The 23,640-nt window shown below is 33.0% G+C and overlaps 1 protein-coding gene across 2 annotated transcripts; it reads left to right on the top strand.

Moving 5' to 3' along the window:
• Positions 1–4,585: 4,585 nt before the first annotated feature.
• On the top strand, positions 4,586–18,071 carry LOC140832985 (cellulose synthase-like protein G2). Of its 2 annotated transcripts, XM_073197336.1 has the most exons (8): positions 4,587–5,277; positions 6,170–6,256; positions 14,508–14,636; positions 15,302–15,511; positions 15,891–15,993; positions 16,098–16,279; positions 16,811–17,161; positions 17,379–18,071. In XM_073197336.1, the coding sequence occupies exons 1-8, from the start codon at positions 4,678–4,680 to the stop codon at positions 17,949–17,951; spliced, it is 2,235 nt and encodes a 744-aa protein (XP_073053437.1). In that variant the 5' UTR covers positions 4,587–4,677; the 3' UTR covers positions 17,952–18,071. The 2 variants fall into 2 exon arrangements, with proteins under 2 accessions (XP_073053438.1, XP_073053437.1); XM_073197337.1 differs by lacking the exon at positions 6,170–6,256 and having other exon boundaries at positions 4,586–5,277.
• Positions 18,072–23,640: the final 5,569 nt, after the last annotated feature.

Genomic DNA, 23,640 nt, shown 5'->3' on the forward strand with positions numbered 1-23,640 from the left:
AGCGGTAGAATATTACCGCCCGAGCGCCAAAGAAGGATAAGTTAAACCTTCGGACAGAAAGCTTGGCGCCCGAGCGGTTAAGATTAACCGCTCGAGCGCCGATCGAAAAATATGAAAATGTGCCACGTTTCTCTACCATGCAAGTTGGATATATATATGTATATATCAAGTTCGTCCCTCAGAATTCAGAAGGAAAGAATTAAGAAAAGCCACGAGGGAAGCTTCAGAAATCCTTACGCCTTTTTATTTCAATCCGTCCATCAGATTTTGAATCTGAGTACAGTATTGAGTTCCTATCAACGTAGGCTACAACTGGACGTAAGTTTTGCTACGTTTTGACATGTTTTGAAATTAGACTATTGTCAGAATTGAATAGGATTCATATATGATGTTCTTGTCAAGTTAGACATCATAGAATCGAAGTCAGATTAAAGAACGGACTGTTTATGTAATTGTTATGAATTTTGGAGTCGATTTGCCTGAGAATTCATATCAGATATGTATTGTTATTGAAATTATGACTTGTATCGATATTGATTATGAGTTCTGGTATTATATCTGTGATGTTTGGACTGACGGGGTTATCGAGACTGTATTGTTATATCGTTGAAACATCAGTTAATTGATATTGATCAGATTCAGTAGTGATTTCGATTATATCGTGATATCGTCGATATGGATTAGATTGTGTCTTGACTTGACATTGATCAGATTATGTGTTGATTTGAGTATTGATCAGAACAGGTATTGAATTGAGTTGTTTATTGATATTATATCTGTTCGGTATTGTTATTACCAGATTGATAATGAACCGAGATAGAGTCGGGAATTCTTCTTCTTCTTCTGAGCGAGGAGATAAAGGTATAAATTAATGTTGAGTTGGGATTTCATAACTCGAGTGATGTTTGACTCTAGTTTCCCTAAATCACATACTTTACTTATTGCATTGATATTTGCATTGAGTTGATTGATATACTTGTTCTCTTGAATTATAGATAACAGGTGTTAGACGAGTAATCTTGTGACAGAAGTGCTTGATAGTGGTAGGAGTACCACGGGCACATTGCACGATGTCATAAGATATTGTATTGGCGGAAGTGCCATAGTCTGTCACTGGATAATTGGCTATCGATGTGGATAGAATTATAGCTCCTTCTATTACTGGTGATCAGTATTGTATCGATGTTGATAGAATTATAACTTCTTCTATTACTGTTGATCGATGTTATATCGATGTGGATAGAATTGGAGTTTCTTCTATTACTGGTGATCGATACTATACTGATGTGGATAGAAACAGAGCTTCTTCTATTACTGGTGATCGATGCTATATCGACGTGGATAGAACTGGAGTCTTTTCTATTACTGTTGGTCGATATGGAATGCCAATGTCTGGAAACCGGGATCCCTAGGCTAGGATTGAGTCTAGTCTAAAATGTAGAGTCACGAGTTTGAGTGACAGTTATATCGATTGATATTGATGGATGTTGAATTATGTTCCTGAGTAGGGTACATGTTTAGAATATGATTTATTCTTGTTATTATTTCATGTCATGATTTTGATATGGGATATGATTTTCTGTTATATGCTTTTATATTGTTTATATGATGGCATGTATACATGATTTATACTGGGATATTTATATCTCACCGGAGTTATCCGGCTGTTGTCTTGTTTGTATGTGTGCATGGCAACAGGTGGGCTAGGATCAGGGTCAAGAAGAGTACGAGGCTGGACTAGATAGCGTGGAGATCCGGGCTTTGAAGCAACTTAGGATTCAGCACTGACTTGTAGTTGAACCTAGTCGGATTATTGTAGATTATACAATAATTGTATGTTATGTTTAATATGTAATTTGAATTTAATTACATTACGTTTCCGCGGTATAATTTAAGAAAAAAAAATTTAGACCCTGTTTATACTAATTGATTAATTAGTCGTAATTATGATTTAGAACGTGATTAGCGTCCGGGTCCCCACATGAGGTTTTGTCTTGAGAAACGTGCCTGACAGAATCCTATTGATATGACACGATGGGAAAATAGGGTGGCTTGACAGGAGTCAACATCAAAGGCTATGAGTGGTAGGTGTACGCGTAAATCGAGGTAATCCTTGATTTTCCTTCCTATAAATAGCAGGTATGCATTTCTCATTGAGGGGCCTCTCTCTGGTTTTCTGGAGAACTCACTATCACACATATGTCAACACACATATTTACACCAGTAGTCTTTATTTCTCTAAAAGCTACACTGGTTATCATCTTCATCTGCTGACTTAAGCATCGGAGTGGCCACGCCGGACACCCCTCCGGCGCCCATTCACGAGTTACTTTCTTGTTTACAGGCCACGATCGAAGCCATCTACTTTGCTCAAATTCCCAACCATAATAAATTACTGATTTGATCCGTTGGAGCTTCTTACCCGACTCACCCATTTCAGCGAGATCACATCATATGGTGTTCTTGACATATTAGACATCGTATAATCCAAACCGGATTGAAGAACAGACACTGTATGAAATTGTTATGAATTTCAGAATAGATATGATTGAGATTTAATATCAGATTTGTATTATTATCGATTATGAGTTGTGGGAATTGATATCTGTTGATTTGTATTGCTGGTTATATGGAGATTGTACACTTATGCTGTTGAAACATAAATAGATTGAATTCTGATTATATCCAGTATTGATTTGAATGGTGTATTGATATTATACCCCTCAATATTGTCATTGCCAGATTGATATTGACAGGATTTGAGTTCGAGACTTCGACAGAGTCAGATTGACAGAAAGAAAGATATAAATCAATGTTAATTGGGAGATCGACTTGAGTCAGATTGGACTCGAGTTTCCCAAAAACCACATACTTTATTTATTGCATTGATGTTTGCAATTTTCTGAGATTGATATGCTTAGTCTATTGATTTATAGCATAGCGTGTATTGAGTCATGGTCGGAGATGCATAGTCTTTGGCAGGATATGCCTAGACACTGGATGTTTGATTTATATCGATGTTGCTTAGGAGTAGATCGACTCCTATCGCTGAGATTCGATATATGTGCTAATGTCTAGGAACGGGATCCCTAGATTAGAGATAAGTCGAGTATGAGATGACGAGTCACTAGTTGATTTACAGTTTTATATGGATTCATGTTTTCAGATTTGATACATGTTATTGATGATTGTTTATGCTTTGGTATATGTTATTTTATATGATTGCATTTATTCATCGTTTATACTGAGATTATATTCTCACCGGAGTTATCCGGCTGTTGTCGTGTTTGTATGTGTGCATGACAACAGGTGGGACAGGATCAGGGTCAAGAAGAGGATGAGAGAGGACAAGTTAGCGTGGAGATCCGGATCAGAAGTAGATAGACTTCAGCACCTGATATATAGTAGTTGAACCCTAGCTTGATTTTAATGTATTGAGTACGATACATGTACTTTAGTTTTGATATGTATATCAAAGTGATTTCATTACGTTCCGCAGTTGTATAAAAAAAATAAAATGTAGACTCTGTTTATATTAATTGATTGAATTATTCCCAAGAACGATTAAGAAATGAATTATCGTTCGGGTCCCCACACGAGCACTTTTACAACTTGACTATAAATGGTAAAAGAAATATTTTTGAAATATATTTATATGGCCCTGACACTGTGGTATGAATAACCATTATATGGCCCTTACGTCGTGAGTAAGAATAACAGTTATAGGCCTTGATGCGGTGGGTAATAATAACAATTAATACTATGAAATTAAAATGAGTTTCAGTGCTATATATGTGTATATGTATGATTTTAATATGAGTAAGTCTCTTGTGAGACGGTCTCACGAATCTTTATCTGTGAGACGTGTCAACCCTACCGATAGTCATAATAAAAAGTAATACTTTTAGCATAAAAAGTAATAATTTTTCATTGATGACCCAAATAAGAGATCTGTCTCACAAAATACGACCCGTGAGACCGTCTCACACAAGTTTTTGCTTTTTAATATAATGATATCATGCTTGTTAATCTTTGAAAGATTTTTTCTTTGTACCGTTAGATTAAACATCTTGCATATCATTAAAGATTATATATATCGTGTCATTTCATGTTCGATCGACCTTCGCTTATTTAGTATTTTACAAAATACTCACCTCTTACACTCACAATCAGATTTGGACAAGGAACAAGTTGAAGAAGAGAAGCAAGAAGATTTTTCGAGATCGGTGGAACATGTTTCTTTATTTTATCTTTTATTTATCGTTCTTCGTTTCTTCGCTTTTGTTTTTTCAACCACTCGAAAAAAAAATATATCTATTTTACGAAATAAACTGGTTTTGAGTTATTTTGATTACTGTGAATCTTTGTATGATCGTTAAATGTTGAATCTCTCCCAACCTCGATCTCGCATCATGACGACATTTGTTCAAAAACATATTTATATTTAAAACTTTTTATAAATCTTTTGTAGAAAATAATTTTATAAAAATATATTATAAGTACTCGTTAAAACAGAGCTTAATATTTTTAACTGAATATTATTTAGTCAAAAATTTCCTACATAAAATAATATTCCTTGATATGCACGACTCAAATATGAATAGTCCGTGTTTACTAACATGAATAGACGCCGACTCCTCTGACTCCACCGCTTTCCGCGAACTAAAGAAACAAGCGATGGAGAATTCACTTCAACTAAATCAGTGCCGCATCAAAAGAACCGATCTAATATTCAACAGGCTCCACACTTTCCTCCATGGATTTGCCCTCCTAGCCTTGTTTTACTACCGAATCGAAACCCTTTTTCGTATCCTCAAAGGAACGAACAGCACGCTCTTTCTACCCTATTTTGTTCTCTTCATATCTGAACTTGTCCTCTCCTTCATCTGGCTACTTGCCCAGGCTTCTAAATGGAGACCCGTAACTCGGATCGTATTCCCCGAGAGATTGCCAGGAAACGAAGAGCTTCCCTCCATCGACGTTTTCGTGTGCACGGCGGACCCGGAAAAGGAACCGATCGTTCAGGTTATGAACACTATCTTGTCAGCTATGGCTATGGATTACCCCTCTGGTAAGCTTCACGTTTATCTATCAGATGACGCTGGATCTTATGCTACGCTTTGTGCTACGCGGGAGGCCTGGAGATTCTCCAGGGTCTGGATTCCTTTTTGTCGGAAGTACGACATTAAGAATAGGTGCCCGGGGGTCTATTTCTCTTCTGATGAAAATGGCGATAACTCGACTACCGAGTTTGACGTTGAAAAGCTGGAGATCCAGGTACGTAAGCACGTTTCTCTTGGAAAAGTATATTATATTAGTCTAAGATAAATAACTTTTTTCCCAAAAATTATATACTATTTTATTAAGTACGAGACATTCAGAATAACTAACTTTGGTGTCATGCTCTGTTTTAATAATTATATATATTAATAAAATGTTAAAATTTTAATTCAAGTTTTATGTAGTTCAGCAGATAGAATCATTATTTATTGGGGTTTAAGGTTGTAGGTTCAATTCTCACTAAGGTAATTTTTTTATTCTTTTATTTTCAATTAATTTTTAATTTATATATCAAAATTACAGAGTAGTCTCTCACTATTTTTTATAATTATATTTTGATCATCATTTAAATATAAATCAAATAAATTATAAAAAATATTATACAAGCATGCGACGCATACGTCGATCCACTAGTATATATAAAAACTAAGAGAAATATGTTACAACTGTGTGTCCAGTTCGACATGTAGGTGTTATATGAGCTTCAATCCATTACCCAACGACATGTGTTAACAAAGCTCATTTGGTGTATGAAATTTATACCTTTTTAGTATATGATATTAATTTACTATTACTAACGAATCAATAATTAAAGATGACAATGAGACGAATTCGAGATGAGTTTGGCTTATCCAAGGCTCGTTCGGCCAATAAAAAATAAAACCTGAACTCATCTCACCTATTTTTTAACTCTAAAAATATTAATCATATATAAGCACATCAAATCACTAGTAATTATTAAACCCAAGGTGGCAATGTCTTGGGTAAAAAATAATTATATATATTTTCGATGAATTAAATATAAAATTAAAATTTCAATTTTATTATTAATTTTTTAAGAAAAGGACTTTTTAATAATTATTTTTTCGAATTAATTTTTTTTGTGCAGAAAAAGTACAAAGAATTGAAAAGTTGTTTGATGAAAATTGCAGAAACTGCCACTCCTGCCAGCAGAGAGCATCCACCGATGATTCAGGTAAATTATACCTAATAATTTATAACCTCGTAGTATGATATTTCATAGGTCAGAGAGATATATATAGCCAATTATGGTAAATACGATGTATATTTTGTACTAAAATTAGAGAATAAAATATTTTTTTAAAAAAAAAACTAAAATGAAATTTATTAATTTATGAAATTGATATGATAAAGAGAAAAAATAAAATGTCAATAAAAATTTGATACGTATAATTGGATTGTTAGAGAGTGTTCTGAAAATTATGAAAAACTTATCCGGTATAATAAAGTTAGTTGATAAATATTTAATTTTAATAATAACATAAATATTGTTATTGTATTCTTATTAAATTTATGTAATACTTATACTAATTGACATAAATTTCCGATACTTCGTCCACTAAAATTATATAAAAATCAAATCTTATAAAAAAAAATAACAGCAGAAAAAATTAATTAAAAAATCATAAATATATCTTTAAAGTTCCTAAATAAAATTAAAGATACACAGCAAATCAATATCTTTCGTCACAATTTTTGTGGTTGATATACGTCTATTCGATTTTGTCACATTTATTTTTAGAGATAATAAAGAGTGTGGTTTTCGTTTTTTGTATTTTCTTATTCACTTAGGTGGAATAAAAAAACAAAAAACCGAGTTTTTTGGATCAAATTAGAGTTTAGCAAGGTGAAAAAACACTTATAAAATCTGTTTGAAACTTGAGACGTTCTTGATATTTTTTAGGTTGTTAAGAAATATTCTTGAACGGTTAGCATTCGTTGGACCACTGAAAATTAAATACATGCAGAAACGGTCTGGCTTGACTAGTGAAAAATATATATTATGTAATAGACAGATAACAAGAAACGATTATATACGAGCGGTAGATAAAAAATTCTTAAATGTAAAGAGGACAAGTATTATGAATGTTTTTAAATACATCTAATTCATTTTTTTTTCCACGTAGGAAATAATTCATTAAAAGACTTTAATTGATGCAATTCTTTGTAAAAACTCTTTCCAACTAGGATTTATCACTGTATAAGTTGAAACTTTTTTAGTATATACTTCAATAAGGTCTGGATGTGTAAGAACATCGATTCACCAGAAAACACAATATAACCCAACAATCAAATTAAACGGATTGAGTTTGTAGAGTAGCACAATGAGATCATTGGAGATCTGATGTATATGATAAGCGTGTGCTTAAGTTGAGCAGCTTCAAATATGGTAGCTTAATTGTGCTCAGGAATCTTGAATGAATGAAGAACTGAAAGATGTAGGCTTATAATCGTGAATCAACTGACTGACTTCAATCTAGAGTCCGCATATATATAGTTGAAAAACTCTAACAACCGAAAATGTTTTTCAACGATCATAAGTATCATTTCTCGACAGAATGAATACATTGATTTCAATCACCATACATATTATTAAAAGCTCATTTAATGTTTATTTTTTTCTCTTAGCTTCTAAAATAGCTAATATATCATAGATGGCATAAGAAACTTTCTATCATTCGGAATTTGGTAGAATAGTGTGTAATCATACTTGAACTGGTAGTCGTGGAACGATTTGAGTTGCAATATCCATTTTGAATTGATCATATCTGACTAGTTGTACTGAAATTGAAATTTAAAAAATTTAACCATGTGTACTTCATTTAAGACTTGATCCGATCAAATGATAGGATCTCTCGCAGATAAAGTTATGATATTTAGTGGCTTGAACTTTTGATATTCGCATTGAGCGGCTTGAACTTTTGATATTCACATTGAGCGGCTTGACTTGATCCGGCGGTCGAAAATCCTAAATTACAAATAGTATGCAGCTAAATACCATAGAAATTACATTATCTTTACAACGAAAAAATTTCCAAAATATTAATAAACACGGGGAAGCGTTTTACAATTTTAATTCAAACTTAAATAAGCGAAACTAAAATAAACTTCTTGATTATTCTTATTACCAACTCCAAAATTTGTCTTGTTCATTTTCATCGATTTTCTCTTCTGACTTACCTGGGAATGGTAGAATAAGAGGTGAGTGATATGGTCGACACTCAGTAAGTGGAGGCCATTCGAGAACATATACAAGAAATACATATGATCTTCGAAAGAAACATCATATCATGCATAACATATTTTGTATCATATATCATAAGCATAAACATAAGAATAATTTAACCTAAATACTGAGATTCATCTACTATGAATGGTTTACTGATATCAGTCCCTAATTTTTACTTCTCTAAGGAGCCGAGTCCATATAGCGGTTACAATCTCACAGTGTAAGAGTCATAAATATATCTCATATTGGGATTCCCACACATATCCAGTTGAATCTTCACAGTGCCCAAACATAGAAAATATGATAATCGTATCAAGAAGAGGTAGAAGAAGAATTGCACTTGATCGTAACTTTTGGAAAAATATGAAACAATGGATAAACTTATGATTGCTTGGAAAATTCAAAAACACGATAGAATCATGCACACGGCACATCCAAAAACGAAGCACTTTGACGAGAAAATTAGTCGTCTTGCAGAATTATTTGTGACTTATTGCATCGTTGGATTCATGCTCAAATTTTCACACTACATTCAAACTTACGTCACCTAAATTATGAACGATAAAGATCTGGTCTGGAAGTCGTTTGACCTGTTTATGAATAAAAAAAACTATAGGTATGTTGTTATAGCCTAAAATCTGAGCAGTTTTCTTGCAAAGACTATATAAAGAAAACTAAACATTGGATTTGGGTGAAGTCTGGATATTATGTTCAAAACATATGATAATGTATTCTGAACAGTGGATATCAGATTTGGATAGAATTTTGGCCTGAATGTACCACTCTAAAATGGACAAAAATTTGTCTTACAAAATCTATGAAAATGCTGTAGCACTTGGGAGAGAATTTTCGAAATATAGAGTGAATTTGAAGGTGTGATTTTTGAGAATGAGGTGGTGGTATTTATAAGGGTGAGGTTAAAATCTTACCATAATTTGGTCGATTAATTTTAAGATAATTCTTCTATAATTTTGAGATACTTCTTCCATATGTAATATAATGCCAAAATTTGAAATTTGATGTTGGACTGGATGGTTAAACGTAGACAATTTTTTTATAAAATTCGTAATGTATCTAGACTGTACTGAAAATTTGCTAGCTTCCTTGTTAAGAAAAATTGTCTTGTATGTAATATTCTCTTCTGTCATGCTCGAAACTCGGAGTTGACACGATCGTCGTTTAACAATCACACAATTGAAAACAACCAGCCTCGTAGTATAGTGCAAACCGAAACCAGTTTATAAATCATAATTTAAACGTAATAACAACTGTGTTTACAATACCGAAATCCAAACGAATAGCAATTAATGCGGAAGCGTCTTATAATTCATTAAATCATAAATTTCCAAATAAAATCTATTATTGGTTTTGCACATCACTAGCCCCAAAAGTGTTCTGATTCCTTCTCCTCGAGTTCCTCCTAGGATTTCTCTGGGAAAGATTGTAAAGGGGGTGTGTATTTTGAGAAATACTCAGCAAGTGGAGGCCGTTTGAGCATAACATAAAAATATTTAAACAGTTTTTGAACATAACACATACATACATCATGCTTTTCATAACATAACATAACATCATATTCATATCATAACTGCACTGCGATTTTTCTACCTTCTATAGTTTACTGATATAAGTCCCTATGTTTTAATCCTCTAAAGGGACGAAGCCATAAAATGGATCTATCCCACTGTGAAGGGACATATGTTGGAATTCCACCCATTTTCAGGGAATCCTCACAGTGCCAACACAAACACGTAGCAAATTTAAAAAAAAAAAACGTATGGACATAAAGACGGTGCTCGACCAGATTTTTCGAAAACAATAACAACATAACCGAAATTTATGGATTTAAAACAAGCCCACTTACAGTATTTGAATGCTAAGAAAAACGTGGATGCTTGGCTTCGGGAATTGGGTCTCTTTTCGTTATTGCTCGAACAGCGCTTCGGCTTCGATTTTTGGTCTGAATTCTGGACGATATGGAAGCATAACTTCGGCTAGGGGAGCTGCTGGAATTTCGAAATTTAGCAAGGGTTTCGAGATTTAGGTGAGAGTAATGGCTAGGAGTGATGACCTATTTATAGGTGAGGGGAGGAAGCTAAACTTGTTATTCAAATCTTGCCCAATTAGGCCTCAATCCCACGTTTTTTTCGGCTTCAAATCTCATTCCAAGGCTGCAGATTTTGCTATCCAATTGGAGCTCTTCATTCCCTAATAAGAAACCCTTGATTGGCTCGAAAATTTGGGTGCAAGGGAAGGGAAGATTTGCTTCATCATTTTATCTTATATTGCATATACTCCCACAATTAAGCACCACCATAATTTAGGCAATAATCTAGGATAAATTTCAAATTTTGCAAGGTCCCTATAACCATTCTTCTAAACCTTGCATGATAATTTCCAAATCTCGCAATATCTCTTACCAAAATTTCGAAAATATACTTGTACGAGTGCATGAATAATTCTCTTGACAATGAAGATTTTCCCATAAAATATTTCCAATATAAGAATTTACAATATAATTCCCATTTATCCCAAGAATCCAATATCCTAAGCTCTTAAATTTCCTTACACATATCTAATAAAAATGTGGGAAAAATCCGGTTCTTATATCTTCTTAATTTGATGGATATCTCAGCCTTGATTTTCGAGATTAATACACAACTTGCACTGGATTTCGAATTCCATATATTTATTAGCTTGAAATTTAAAATATCATGTATTATTTAATATTTTCGAATTTATTATTTTTAAAATAATATCATAACTCGAAAATAAATTGTTAAACATGTCTTTGTTTAGATAAATAATTATATGTCCAAAAATTTAGATTCTCATAGCTGGATACTTAAATAGCTCCAGGTTGTTATTTGTCAATCACAAGAACTTAAGGTAATAGAAAGTTTTTAACAATTTATCCTTTTTTGGTGATGAAAAAACCAAGATGTAAAATTATAGAGAGATTAATAAAAAGTTACGTAACAGAGAATTGGAAGAACAATTGTATTTCATTAAGTTAATAAAATATCAATGTTACAGGTCCATAAAAAAAATCTTATTACACCTAACAAAATATTTTTGAATCTTGAACCTCCTTGTTTTCTTCTGTCTTCTTCAAACCATATCATCTTCTCTTCTCTCTTTTACTCCTCATATTTTTCTCCGTAATAACTAGAGACGTAAACGAACCTAGCTGGTTTTCGAGCTTTTTGAGCCGACTCAAAAAATATTTGATTCACATACGAGCTTATCGAATTCGAGTTGAATTTGAACATATTCGAACTTTTTTCGACCCGAACTCGAGCCAAAATAATTTTGTTTGATAGTTAGCGAGCCTTAATATTTTATTATTATTATAATATAATTATATATTAAATAAATAATTTTTGAACCTTTTGAGTACTTATTTTTGAGCAATAGTTCGGATAGTTCATGAACATGTTCGAATCTTTCGAGTGAAACTCGAGCTTTAATTTGAATTGAATTCGAGCCAATTTTTTTTAAATTTCTAATCAAGCTCAAACTCGAATATAACTAATTTGAGTTGAATTAGAACATTCAAAATTTTGTCATATTCTGCTTGATTCGGTTCTTTTACACCATTAGTCAGAACACCTCTTCTGTTCTTCATTTTTTTTTATAATACACAACCTCCTCATTTTTTTACATCACCACATTGTATATATTCAAGATTTTCTTGAAACCGGGTGCCCATTATAGACCGAAGGAGATCAAACCCTACGCTCATATGTTGTTTATCTTGGGTAATATGCTCTGAAAGTTCAACATTCATTGCAATGACTTTCTTCTTCGTAATGGTTTGATCTTTGGAAATATTGAAATTTTTCTCGTTGAACTTAGCTTGTGGAGGACTTGTTTCTTGAAGTTGTCGAAGGCTTGTATGAGAAAAATGGTTTACTGCAACATTGGATAATCTGGTGAAACATGACTTGAGGAGTAGTCGACTCATCAAATTCAAAATATGTTCATGTTGATTTAAGGAGATGAAACATCTTCGTTATTTGTTTCAGATGAGAATAGAGTGGTCTGAATTATTAATTATCTGCTAGATGTATCTTCAACGGATTGAGAAGTTAATTGAACGGTTGGAGCATCTGCGGGTTGATCATTAACAGGCTGCAGATTAGCCAAAACTTAGTCAGGCGCATCAGGTCTTGAAGGCACTATGGATTATCATCTCTTTACCGTTCAGATTTTCTAGAGAGTTAATACGATCAACTTGCATATCTGCACTAGTCGGAGTGCTAGGCACTGATTCCAGATTCAGATTCTTCCCACAAAAACATCTTTTTGCCCAGTTGTCTGATCTTGGAGCATTGGAGAAGAAGGGTCCATCTTTGATTGGTCAAACTCAAATCGTGAGAGTGACCTAACAACCTCATCTAGAGAGATTAATGGAATCTTTGGGAGATTTTCAACTTGAATCGTCGAGGGAGGATGGGAGGAAAGAACATCTGTACCTACATACGTATTTTCCAATCATCATAGTCTTCTTTAGAAAACATTGGAATCTTGTCAAAATGAGTCATTTGAAATATTTATAAGTTATCAGAGTTTAATAAAAAGCCTCTCTTACCACTTGTTGGGATCGAAGGGTTTTTGAGGAGGTGAATACACTTGTAAAAAATCTATTTGAAATTCGAGTTGTTCTTAACAATTTTTAGACTGTTAAGAAATATTCTTGAAATGACTACCTTCGCTAGACCACTAAAAAATGAATGTGTGAAAATGTGAGGTTTGATTGGTGATAAAGTATAAATTATACAATTGACATTTAACAAGAAATGTTTAGATATGAGCTGTTAGATAAATAATGTTCAAATGTAAAGAAGACAATTATTTATGGGTGTTCGGAAATAAGTACTCTTACTTCAACCTTTCTTCTACTTAGAAAGTAATTCATTAAAAGACTTTGATTGATACAACTCTTTGTAACAATCCACTTCAAGTAGAACTTATCACTGCCTAAGTTGAAACTCTTAGCATATACTTCAAAAAGTTTTGGATGTATACGAACTCTTGATTCACCAAAATACACAAGATAGCCCAATGGTAAACTTCAACAGCTTGAGTTGGAAGGGTAGCACAATGAGTTCCTTGGAGATACGATGTAATATGATAACCATGTGTTTAAAATGAGTAGCTTGAAATATGGTAGCTTAAGTACGCTCAGGAATCTTGAATGAGTGCATAATTGAAAGATGTAAGCTTATTATCGTGAATCAACTGACTGACTTTACATAGAGTCCGCATATATATAGTTGAAAAACTCTAATATTCTAAAATTCTTTTCAACATAATCTCTATCATTTCTTACAGAATGAAAATGTCTTTTTTGGTCATCGTACATATAATTAAATTATCATTTAATGTTTTTTTTTTATTTTTGCGAATTTTATCTCATAGCTTCTGAAAAACGGATATGAAATTTTGTGTCATTCGAGAGTTGGTATGATGTTGTGTAATCAAACTTGAACTGGTAGTCATTGACTTTCTTGTGTTGCAGCCATTTTGAATTGCTTATATCTGACTGGTTGTAGTGTGGTTGGAATTTAATGGTTTAACCATGTGTACTTCATTTAAGGTTTGATCCAGTCGGATGACATATGATCTCTTGTAGCTAGAGTTATAATGATTAGTAGGTTGAACTCTTGATATTCTGATCGAGCAGCTTGACTTGATCCAACGATCGAAAATTCTGAATTTAAAATAGTAAGTAGATGGATAATGAAACAACTTGATGTTGTTATTTGTCAATACCAAAGCTTAGGGTAATAGATACATTCTAAAACACGTAAACTACTTTCTCGTCAACATAAAAACCCTCAAATTTATTTTCCAATTCATGATACTCGGCCATCAGCTGGGAAATTTTCGATCAATTTTGGTTTAAAAAAAATGCCGAAATTGTTGCACTAAGAGTGCAAATTAACTCAACATGACTAAAATTAAAGAAAGTGCGAGTTATGATATCAAAAATATAAAATGCCCGATAAGCTAGATTCATTAGATTTGTGATTATAAAAATTCATATTGAAATAAGGAAAAATAAAAAATTGTGATTATTTGGATTTTGGTTCTCTAAAAAGACAAGAATTAAATCTTATTATTATAGCTTATTTAGCATTTGAAGGAATATTTTTTTTGACAAGATTTAAATTCAATTTTGTATTGACAGGTGATTAATGACATAAATTCAAGTTGGAAGGATGCAAATCAAGAAGATATGCCGCTTCTTGCTTATGTTGCCAGAGAGAAAAGTCCTTCTCATCCTCACCATTTCAAAGCCGGAGCTCTAAACGTTCTTGTAAACCTTTCTTTAAACTTACACACAAACCGTTCTCGTAGGCAATGGAATCTCGATTTTTTTTTTAAAAAGGAAAACTGCAATTTTGGTACTATCTTTTGTTCGTAATCTAATTTAATCTTGGTTTTTAATTTTAATCATTTTTAATTGAAAGTATTGATGTAGCATAACACAAACCAGCGCCATGTTGGTACTATATAGACGCCACATCGAAAAATGGTGACTAAAATTGAGAAAATAACAAAGAGAGCGAACCATGATTAATATTCATTTTTGGCAAAAACTTAAGGAAAATAGTCTCACGGGTCGTTTTTTGTGTCATCCATGAAAAATTATTACTTTTTATTATGAATATCGATAGGGTTGACCCGTCTAACAGATAAAGATTCATGAGGCTTTCACACAAAAGATCTACTCTTAAAAAGTTTTTCCTTCTCTTTTTATCTTTGCAAACTCGATCCCACATATTGGCCTGATTTTATTTTAAATTATAATCATATTTAATTAGTTTTTTTTTTTTTGAAATGGGAAAATCATTATTAATATATATAGGTTTTTGACACGTATCCACGTACCTGAAATATGATAAAAACTTTTAACATTAAATGTTATTGATTATTTGCATTAAATCTTGGTCATTGAACGAATTTTTTTGTAACTCGCAGCTTCGAGCATCTGCCATGATCAGCAATTCTCCATACATTTTGGTGCTGGATTGCGACATGTATTGCAACGATCCAACTTCTGCCCGCCAAGCAATGTGCTTCTACCTCGACTCTAAGATATCCCAAAAGCTAGCTTTTGTTCAATTCCCGCAGAAATTTCACAATATTAGTGAGAATGATATCCTTGATGGACGTCTTCGATTTATCTGGGTAATTATTTACAGTCTTATATATCGTGATTTGCAACCGGAATATAGTTAATACGTTGCAATATCCGATGCTGTGCTGCGTTTATATCGTTGAAGCCGGGGTCTTACCTAGCAAATGAGGACGGTCGTCTTCTTTAAAAATAGATATTTAAACTTTTTATAATGATTAGTTACAATGAACCCTTATTGAAACTCGAGTTAACCGGTGACGGAGTAGCTGCTACAGGAGTTTATTGTATATGGGATTGCATGGGCTTGTGCAGCTAGCCTTGGCAATTGGGGTGGCAAAATGTATTTGCTTTTGTTTCTAGCTACCAAGATTTATTGAATTTTGAGATTTAATCTAGATGAATTTAGCTAATCTTTGAATGATATTTCAGCAAAAATGGGATGGTTTGGATGGACTACAGGGACCTGTACTATCTGGCACAGGGTTTTACATGAATAGAAAAGCACTCTATGGAACTAACAAAATTCAAGAAGGTGATTAGTTGATACAATGTGACTTGAGGATTAATTTATTATATATATTTTCTTGAAAAATATATATAGTTACCTGATGTATATATTCTTTGGTTTTGTGACAGATGTTGGTCTCGCCCAGCTTCAGAAATCATTTGGTTCATCCAATGAGTTCATCAAGTCTATGTATACGAGTTACCGACCAAATTTCGCGAAGGAGGGGGAGTTTTCTAGTGCATTAATGCTGAAAGAGATGCAGCTCCTCCTCTCTTGTACGTATGGCGATGGCACACTATGGGGGCAAGAGGTAAGCAGAATTCTACATTGTAACCAATCTTATATTCCTGATGATGTGCCATCGGACATGTACGTCTGCTGTATTTGACTGCTATCTTCTAATCCATTGATCACGATTAATTGGAAATTCACTTAGCTAAGAGAGAATTATAAAATTCGTTCTGTAACATGGCATGCTTTTACTTTTGATTTATTTTGGTTATACTTTATATTTTTAAAGTCATCAAACTTTTCTGTTAGCTAATCAACAACTACTGAAGGTTTTATGATCAGACTTTATACATTTTTCAATCTTTCTATTATTATGTGTGCATTTAAACATTTAATATTTATGTAAATCTCCATAAAAACATGTAAAAAATATTGAAATTTGTGCGTTCTCTTTAACTATATCTATTATTTGAGAAAACAAAAGCGTGTATGAAAGCAATTTTCTCACTTGGTCGTTGTTTCATGTTATGTACTGAAGTTTGTCTCTTATGGAATACCTATTTAGTGGCAGCATTTGGTTATCTTTCTTTTTGTATGTTTCAAAATGTAGGTGGGATTCAGATATATTTCTTTGGTGGAAGACTACTTTACCGGCTTAAGTCTCCATAGTGAGGGCTGGGTTTCTGTGTATATCGATCCTGTTAGACCATGTTTCTTAGGCACATCGCCGACATGCTTGAACGATTTTTTTGTTCAACACACACGATGGTATGTTGGGTTGATGCAAGTCGCACTGTCAAGGTTTTCTCCTCTTCTGTTCGGGGTCAAGAAGAAAATGTCAGTTTTGCAAAGCATGTGTTATGCAGAACTTGCGTACCTCGCTGTCAATTTTTTGCCTCTTTACTGTTTCGCAATCGTTCCTCCGCTCTGTCTGATCTATGATATTCCTCTGTATCCTAAGGTGAGGCGCATAACGTAATGTACGGATTCTTCGCTAATTGTTTTTCAACTTGTTCATTCATGAATTTTGTGTGCTTATTTGGTCATGCATGCATATAAAACATAAAATAGTTTTTATCTCCATATAATATGTATAGAACTACAAAATCTGACTGACCTCATTGTGTTTTATGTGTTTCTGACACGAGATTGAGTAATCTCTCCTTGATTTTTCACAGGTTTCAAGCCCTTTTTTTCTAGTGTTTACGTTCATTTTCCTATCATCCCAAATCAAACATCTACAAGAGATCATCTCATTCGGGCATTCAATCAACTCACTGAGGCATTCTATCAACACATGGGGGAATGAACAAAGAATTTGGATGATGAGATCTATGACATGTTGCCTATATGCCACTTTGAACACCATTTTAGAGAAAATTGGTTTCGCGAAATATAGTTTCCAACCAACGGATAAAACTGTCGATGATGAACAAGTCAGACGTTACCAACTAGGGATTTATGATTTTCAAACATCCGCTATGTTCACGGTTCCATTATGCAGCGTGTACACACTGAATGCTGCTTGTTTTATCATCGGAATCGCGAGGATTTTGCGGAATCAAAGTTGGGAAGACATGTTGATTCAAGCTTTTATTCCATTGTTTGGGATGGCAGTGAACTACCCTTTGTTTGAGGGGATGGTGTTGAGGAAAGACAAGGGAAGGGTTTTGCCTTCAATTTCTCTCATTTCTGCTGCTGTTAGTATCTTTTTTTTGTGTTCATTTTCACTTTTGGTCAGTTTCTACTGAGTGATGAATCTTGCATGTTGGTCTTTCTTTCGTACTTTCACTGTTATTTCATGAATTGTCATGTACTTCGAATACAATTGATCGTTATAAATAAATGGATTATAACCATATTTGATAATTTGTACTTTTTTTTCAATACATTGCGTTTTTAAGCAAATAATATAAGAGAAAATGATTTTTTTTATCCATTAGCTAGTTTGATTTTGGATTTCGATCTATTAAATTGTCAAAATTTGGTTTTTGTATAATATGTTTTAATTTTTAACTATTTTGGTCAAATTGTTGATGTGATATCTGACAAATCAAGCAATGAAACAATTTTCAACTATTTTTGTCAAATTGCTGATCTGATATCTGACAAATAAGTAATTTTCGATGTCATGTCAGTAATTTTCAGTGTCATATCAGTAATTCGACCAAAATATCATAAAATTAGATGTTAAAAAACCAACTCTAAACTTAGCACACTAAAATCCAAAATTGAATAAGTTAATTGAAAAAAACTATTTTCCCGATAACATAATCCTATTATTTTTGCTGCTATGTACTATGTAACATGTTCGGTAATATTTTCTATTTCAAGTGATTTGTTCGGTTTTAATAATGGTTTTAAAAGCAACCGGTTTAAAAAATATATGAGTAGGTTCGTCTGACGAAATTCGAAATTGACTTGATAAAAAAAAATATTCGAACATATAATTACAGTATAATAATTTTCTTAAAACCAATTTCATTTAAAATTAAAAAAAAAAAAGAAAAAAGAATAAAGACAAAGCATAAATATAACTAAAACATGGTTAGTCTATGTTACACCGAAAGTATTTTTATTCATATCCCAACACCATTTGATCATGGGTTTTCTTACGTTTTAGTCGATGTTGACATCATGTGTTGATTTAAATTATAAAATTTTAACACCTCACAAAGAGTTTGAGTTGTCTTTATTTATTCGAAGCTGAAACCATGGTGGTTTGAACTGGCACATAGACGTGGCAATGAATCCGATCATCGACATGTGGCGTGACAACATGGAAACGATTGCTGATGAGGCGGCCATCTGGATGGGATTGACAAGTTGGCATAAGGATGAAATAAGGGCCATTTTTAGATCTTGATTGGAGGATTTTAGATGTAATCAAAATTAATCAAACCGCAGTACAAGAGTTATTAAAATATTTTCTATCCAAATAATCTCTCATTCAAAAAAAGGATGCCTTCTAGTCTCAGTTATTAGAAAATTTAGTTTGTTAGACAATAAATTGACTAACATTTTAATGGCAAAAACTTGTGTAAGACGGTCTCACGGGTCATATTTGTGAGACGGATATCTTATTTGAGTTATCCATGAAAAAGTATTATTTTTTACGCTATGGGTATTACTTTTTATTCTGAATATGAGTAGGGTTGACCCGTCTCACAGATTAGGATCCGTGAGACGGTCTCACATGAAACTCACTCCATTTTAATATATAATTTGCTCAATTTCTAGATATTATCCGTGTTGGAGTATCGTTTTTCCACACCCAAGACACAGATAAAGCTTAAAAATTTTCAAAGAAATTTAATTTGAAAATCAAATTTTTTTAGGGCATCATATGATTCAAATCCATGTATATGATATTTAGAGTTTTTACATTTGCATTTTAAGATATTGGATACCAAACTATTCCAAGATTAGAGGAGATAGTACTTCTTGTAAGTCCATGTGAATGATCTATGAGATTAACAAACGTTCTTCGTTCTCTGAATTAGGTTAACAATTGAAGACAGACTGTATTTGTTATTTAGATTGCACTAAAAATCTAAATAAGCTTTTCGTTAAGATGAGATAACTGAAAGATGGCGGAAGTACGCTAGCGCGACGGTGGATGCGGTCGAGAAGTGGATCTCCACCATGAGTTTATAAAAAAATGTGAGGGTCGATTTTGAGAGTTGTGAGGACAGAGAAACGTCTATCATCTTATATGACATGCATTACCATATTTATAATTTTAATAAACTAAGTTAGAATTATACTATAACTCTAAATTAGAATCTTAATGCGACTCTTAAGATTGAATCCTAATGGGATTGTTACTTAGAATTTTCACCTCATCAAAAGTATCCACTAGAATTCATTATCTAACTAGGATTCCTACTAGTTAGATTGAGTCATGGCCATGCAGTATTTTTAACTTTTGAAAATACATAATATTATTAAATAACTGTTATTCAATGAATTAATTCTAGACCTTTCTAGAATATTCTATTAGAATTTCACATAGTAATCAAAATATTAATTAATATTAAAATAGCATATTCTAAATTTACTAATTTACATATTTGTGACTCCATTGTAATCCTGATCGAAGATTAAACAGTGCCGATGTAACGAGTGTACGAATATAATTATTATAATGAAAAATATAAATTTTGAAAATCAAAATTTTCTACAAACTCATTTTCGGCAGCTGCCTATTTTGGAAATCTTTCACTAAATTAGGCGGTTGCACTGTCTTTCAAATTAGCAGTCAAGCTAACTTGTACAACTTCCAAATATGAAATACACTTATAAACTCTTTTATAAGCTACAATTTTTTTTTTATCTCCATCAAACTTACAGTCTCCAAATTCAACTCTTGAATTTAACTATCTCAACGGGAACACAGAATTCAATACTTTTGTGACACTCAATGGTTCAGGGATACAGTTAGGTCTGAGTTCAAAACTTAATACGATTCAGGACAATATTTGTCCTTATTCGGGCTTACCCTAATTAGTCACATTATTTTCATAAACTCTTTGATCAAGAATGTCAAACTCAAATCTAATTGCACCCGTCTGATCATAGTAAAAGTTTCTAGTAGCATCGCCCCGTGATCCCCTAGGTATTACTGGCAGTGTCGGCAAGAACCAGTATGTTATGATTAATGCGCATTACGGTCTCTTCAACATATATATCCCGATCGAATCAACAATAATTGGTATATCGAGAATTGCAAATGAATTCAGTAATGATGTGATATATCTTTAAGTAATCCGAGTGACATTGTATTTGTAACTAAGGAAACACATTTCCATAATGCACATGTCTTACTCTGGCCAGAGATTTCTTACACTATTAACTCATCAAGTGTTGAATTAATTAAACACTAGTGGACCTAGTAGAGTCCAAATAATTAAATTAATTCAAGTGTTGAATTGATTAAATCAAGGTGAGTCTTGTAGAGCTCAATTTAAATAAATTATTTAACTAGTGGACTTGAGTAAATTCAAGTAATATTTAATTAGTCTCAAATATGTTTGAGATAATTAAATTTAGTCCATGGATTTTTATTTGTTAAAAATCATGCATGCATGGGAGATGAAAGGTTAGGGAGACAACTTTTGCAACATCCAAGGCATGGCATTGGAATGCACCACAACTTTTTACACTACCAAGGCTAGTCTCCCTTCCCCCCATTGAAGCATGTGATGGCCGAAACTTTGAGCATTATTTCTACCAAGTTTTCTCTCAATTTTTCTCTTCAAGTGTTGAGGAAGAAAAAATACTTCTCCTTGAAAAATCCTTTTATTTTTCTAGTGCAAAATAAGAGGGGTTCTAGTTTGCAAGTGGTGGGCCTAATTTGAAGGAAAGAAAGGAGTCCAAGGAAGCTTGTAGATCTTCATTCCATTCAAGAGCCAAGTTGTTTACAACTTGGTTGGAGCCATCATCAACCTTAAGAGGTTGATAGGTAACTATTTCTAAACACACTATGAATATCATTTTGGTGTTTTATTGTATTTCTTACACAAACTCAAGGTGGCCGAAATTTATATGCTAAAATCGAAAATTTTTGTGCTTCTGTTGCGTTTCCGGCCACCGTAACCGATCCCCTTTCAGATCTCAAATCATTCACATCTGTTTGGAAACTAGAGTCAGTGAAGCCTTCTAATTTTAATTTTTCACCCCCGTAGACCCAAATTTTTAGTCCTTCTTAAGTACTTAAGAATATCCTTCACGACTTTCAAATGCAATAGATCGAGTTTGACTGATATCTGCTTGCAACACGCAGTGTAAAAGCTATATCAGGTCAAGTAAATATCATACTGTACATAATACTACCAATAGCAGATGCATATGCGATACGTGTCATGGTTTCTATCTCATCTTGAGCCGTAGGGTACATAGACATGGATTGAATCATATAATGACACATTGGTAGATATCTCTCTTGCAATCCTCCATAAAAAATCGTCTTAGTATAATATCAATATAAGTGGATTGGTGAGCCCTAATAACTTTTTTGATCTATCTCTATAGATATGTATCCCTAATATATAGGATGATTCACCTATGTGCTTCATGGAGAATTTGCTAATTAACCTTACTTTAGTTGATTGTTCATTACCACAGAGTAGTTTTTCATCAATATAAAGTACTAAAAAAAATCATTGCACTCTCACTAACCTTCTTGTCCACACAAGGTTTCTCAGGGTTCTTAAATAAATCAAAATCTTTGGTGGTATTATCAAATCCGAGTTTACAACTTCTCGATGCATGTTTAAGTCCATAAATGGATCTCTGAAGTTTGTATACTTTATGCTCACTTCCTACTGATGTGAAACATTCAGGCTGAGACATGTAAATCTCTTCCTTAATGTCACCATTAAGGAATGGTTTTTTAACATTCATCTATCATACTATGGCTAGTAGTATTCTAATGGAGTTGAACATTACGACTTGATAAAATATTTTATCATAGTCAATTCTTCGCTTTGATATAATTTTTTCCTACCAACCTTGAAACATCTGCTATTCGTCTTCTAAAACGTGCTAGAAATTTTTTTTTTCAAACCTCACTTAGCATTCGGCCGAATCATACAATATTTTTGCCATCATTTTTAAAATGAAACAACCAACTAACATTTGAAAATCCAAAGGAATTAGTTTAAAACATAAAATCGTTAAACTTTTACCAAACCCAAAACATTATTTGAAAAATATATTCCATACTATAACCTCTCAAAAATTCCTTATAAATAAATCGTCGTAACTTAAAAATCATAAATCATAACTAGTGCGGAAAACTAGCGTCGGTCCTCGGGTTATGTGCACCTTCAGTCCAGCAAAGTCAACCATCAAGACATCCATTAACATTATTATCATAATCACCTACATCAATCACACCTAGTGAGTCTAAAGACTCAACACACCATTATCTTGATATCAAGTAACACGTAATACAATTAACATATAACAGTGAAAAATACTTGTACATAAAATATCATTTTCATAATAATACATAAACTTTAAACTTAAACATTTTCATAAACATAACATATAATCATGAACATATTCATATCCATATTTCTATCCATAATCATATTCATGTTTGTTGAATTCAGATTGTGATTGTGACTCATATTCTTGAACGTATTGGGCGATGGATCCATCTACATGTAACCACAGTACTGGGCGGCGGGGACACCAGCAACACTCTCACCAGTCAACTGGGCCTTGGCCTTACGTATTAACATATCATCGTATTCATATTCTATCAATGAAAACACGATCGTCGAGCTCCCACTGGGACCATAACCCTCACGATATTTCCAACATATTTAGCCACAATTCCTTCACGTCCTTCAACATTTCGTATTTCCATCACTTAATAAAAACATGCATATAATATCGTTTTTATTTTAAACCAAGCATGCATCATATCTT

This window comes from Primulina eburnea, chromosome 5 (genome assembly GCF_022965805.1).
Source record: "Primulina eburnea isolate SZY01 chromosome 5, ASM2296580v1, whole genome shotgun sequence".
Classification (NCBI taxonomy): Eukaryota; Viridiplantae; Streptophyta; class Magnoliopsida; order Lamiales; family Gesneriaceae; genus Primulina; species Primulina eburnea.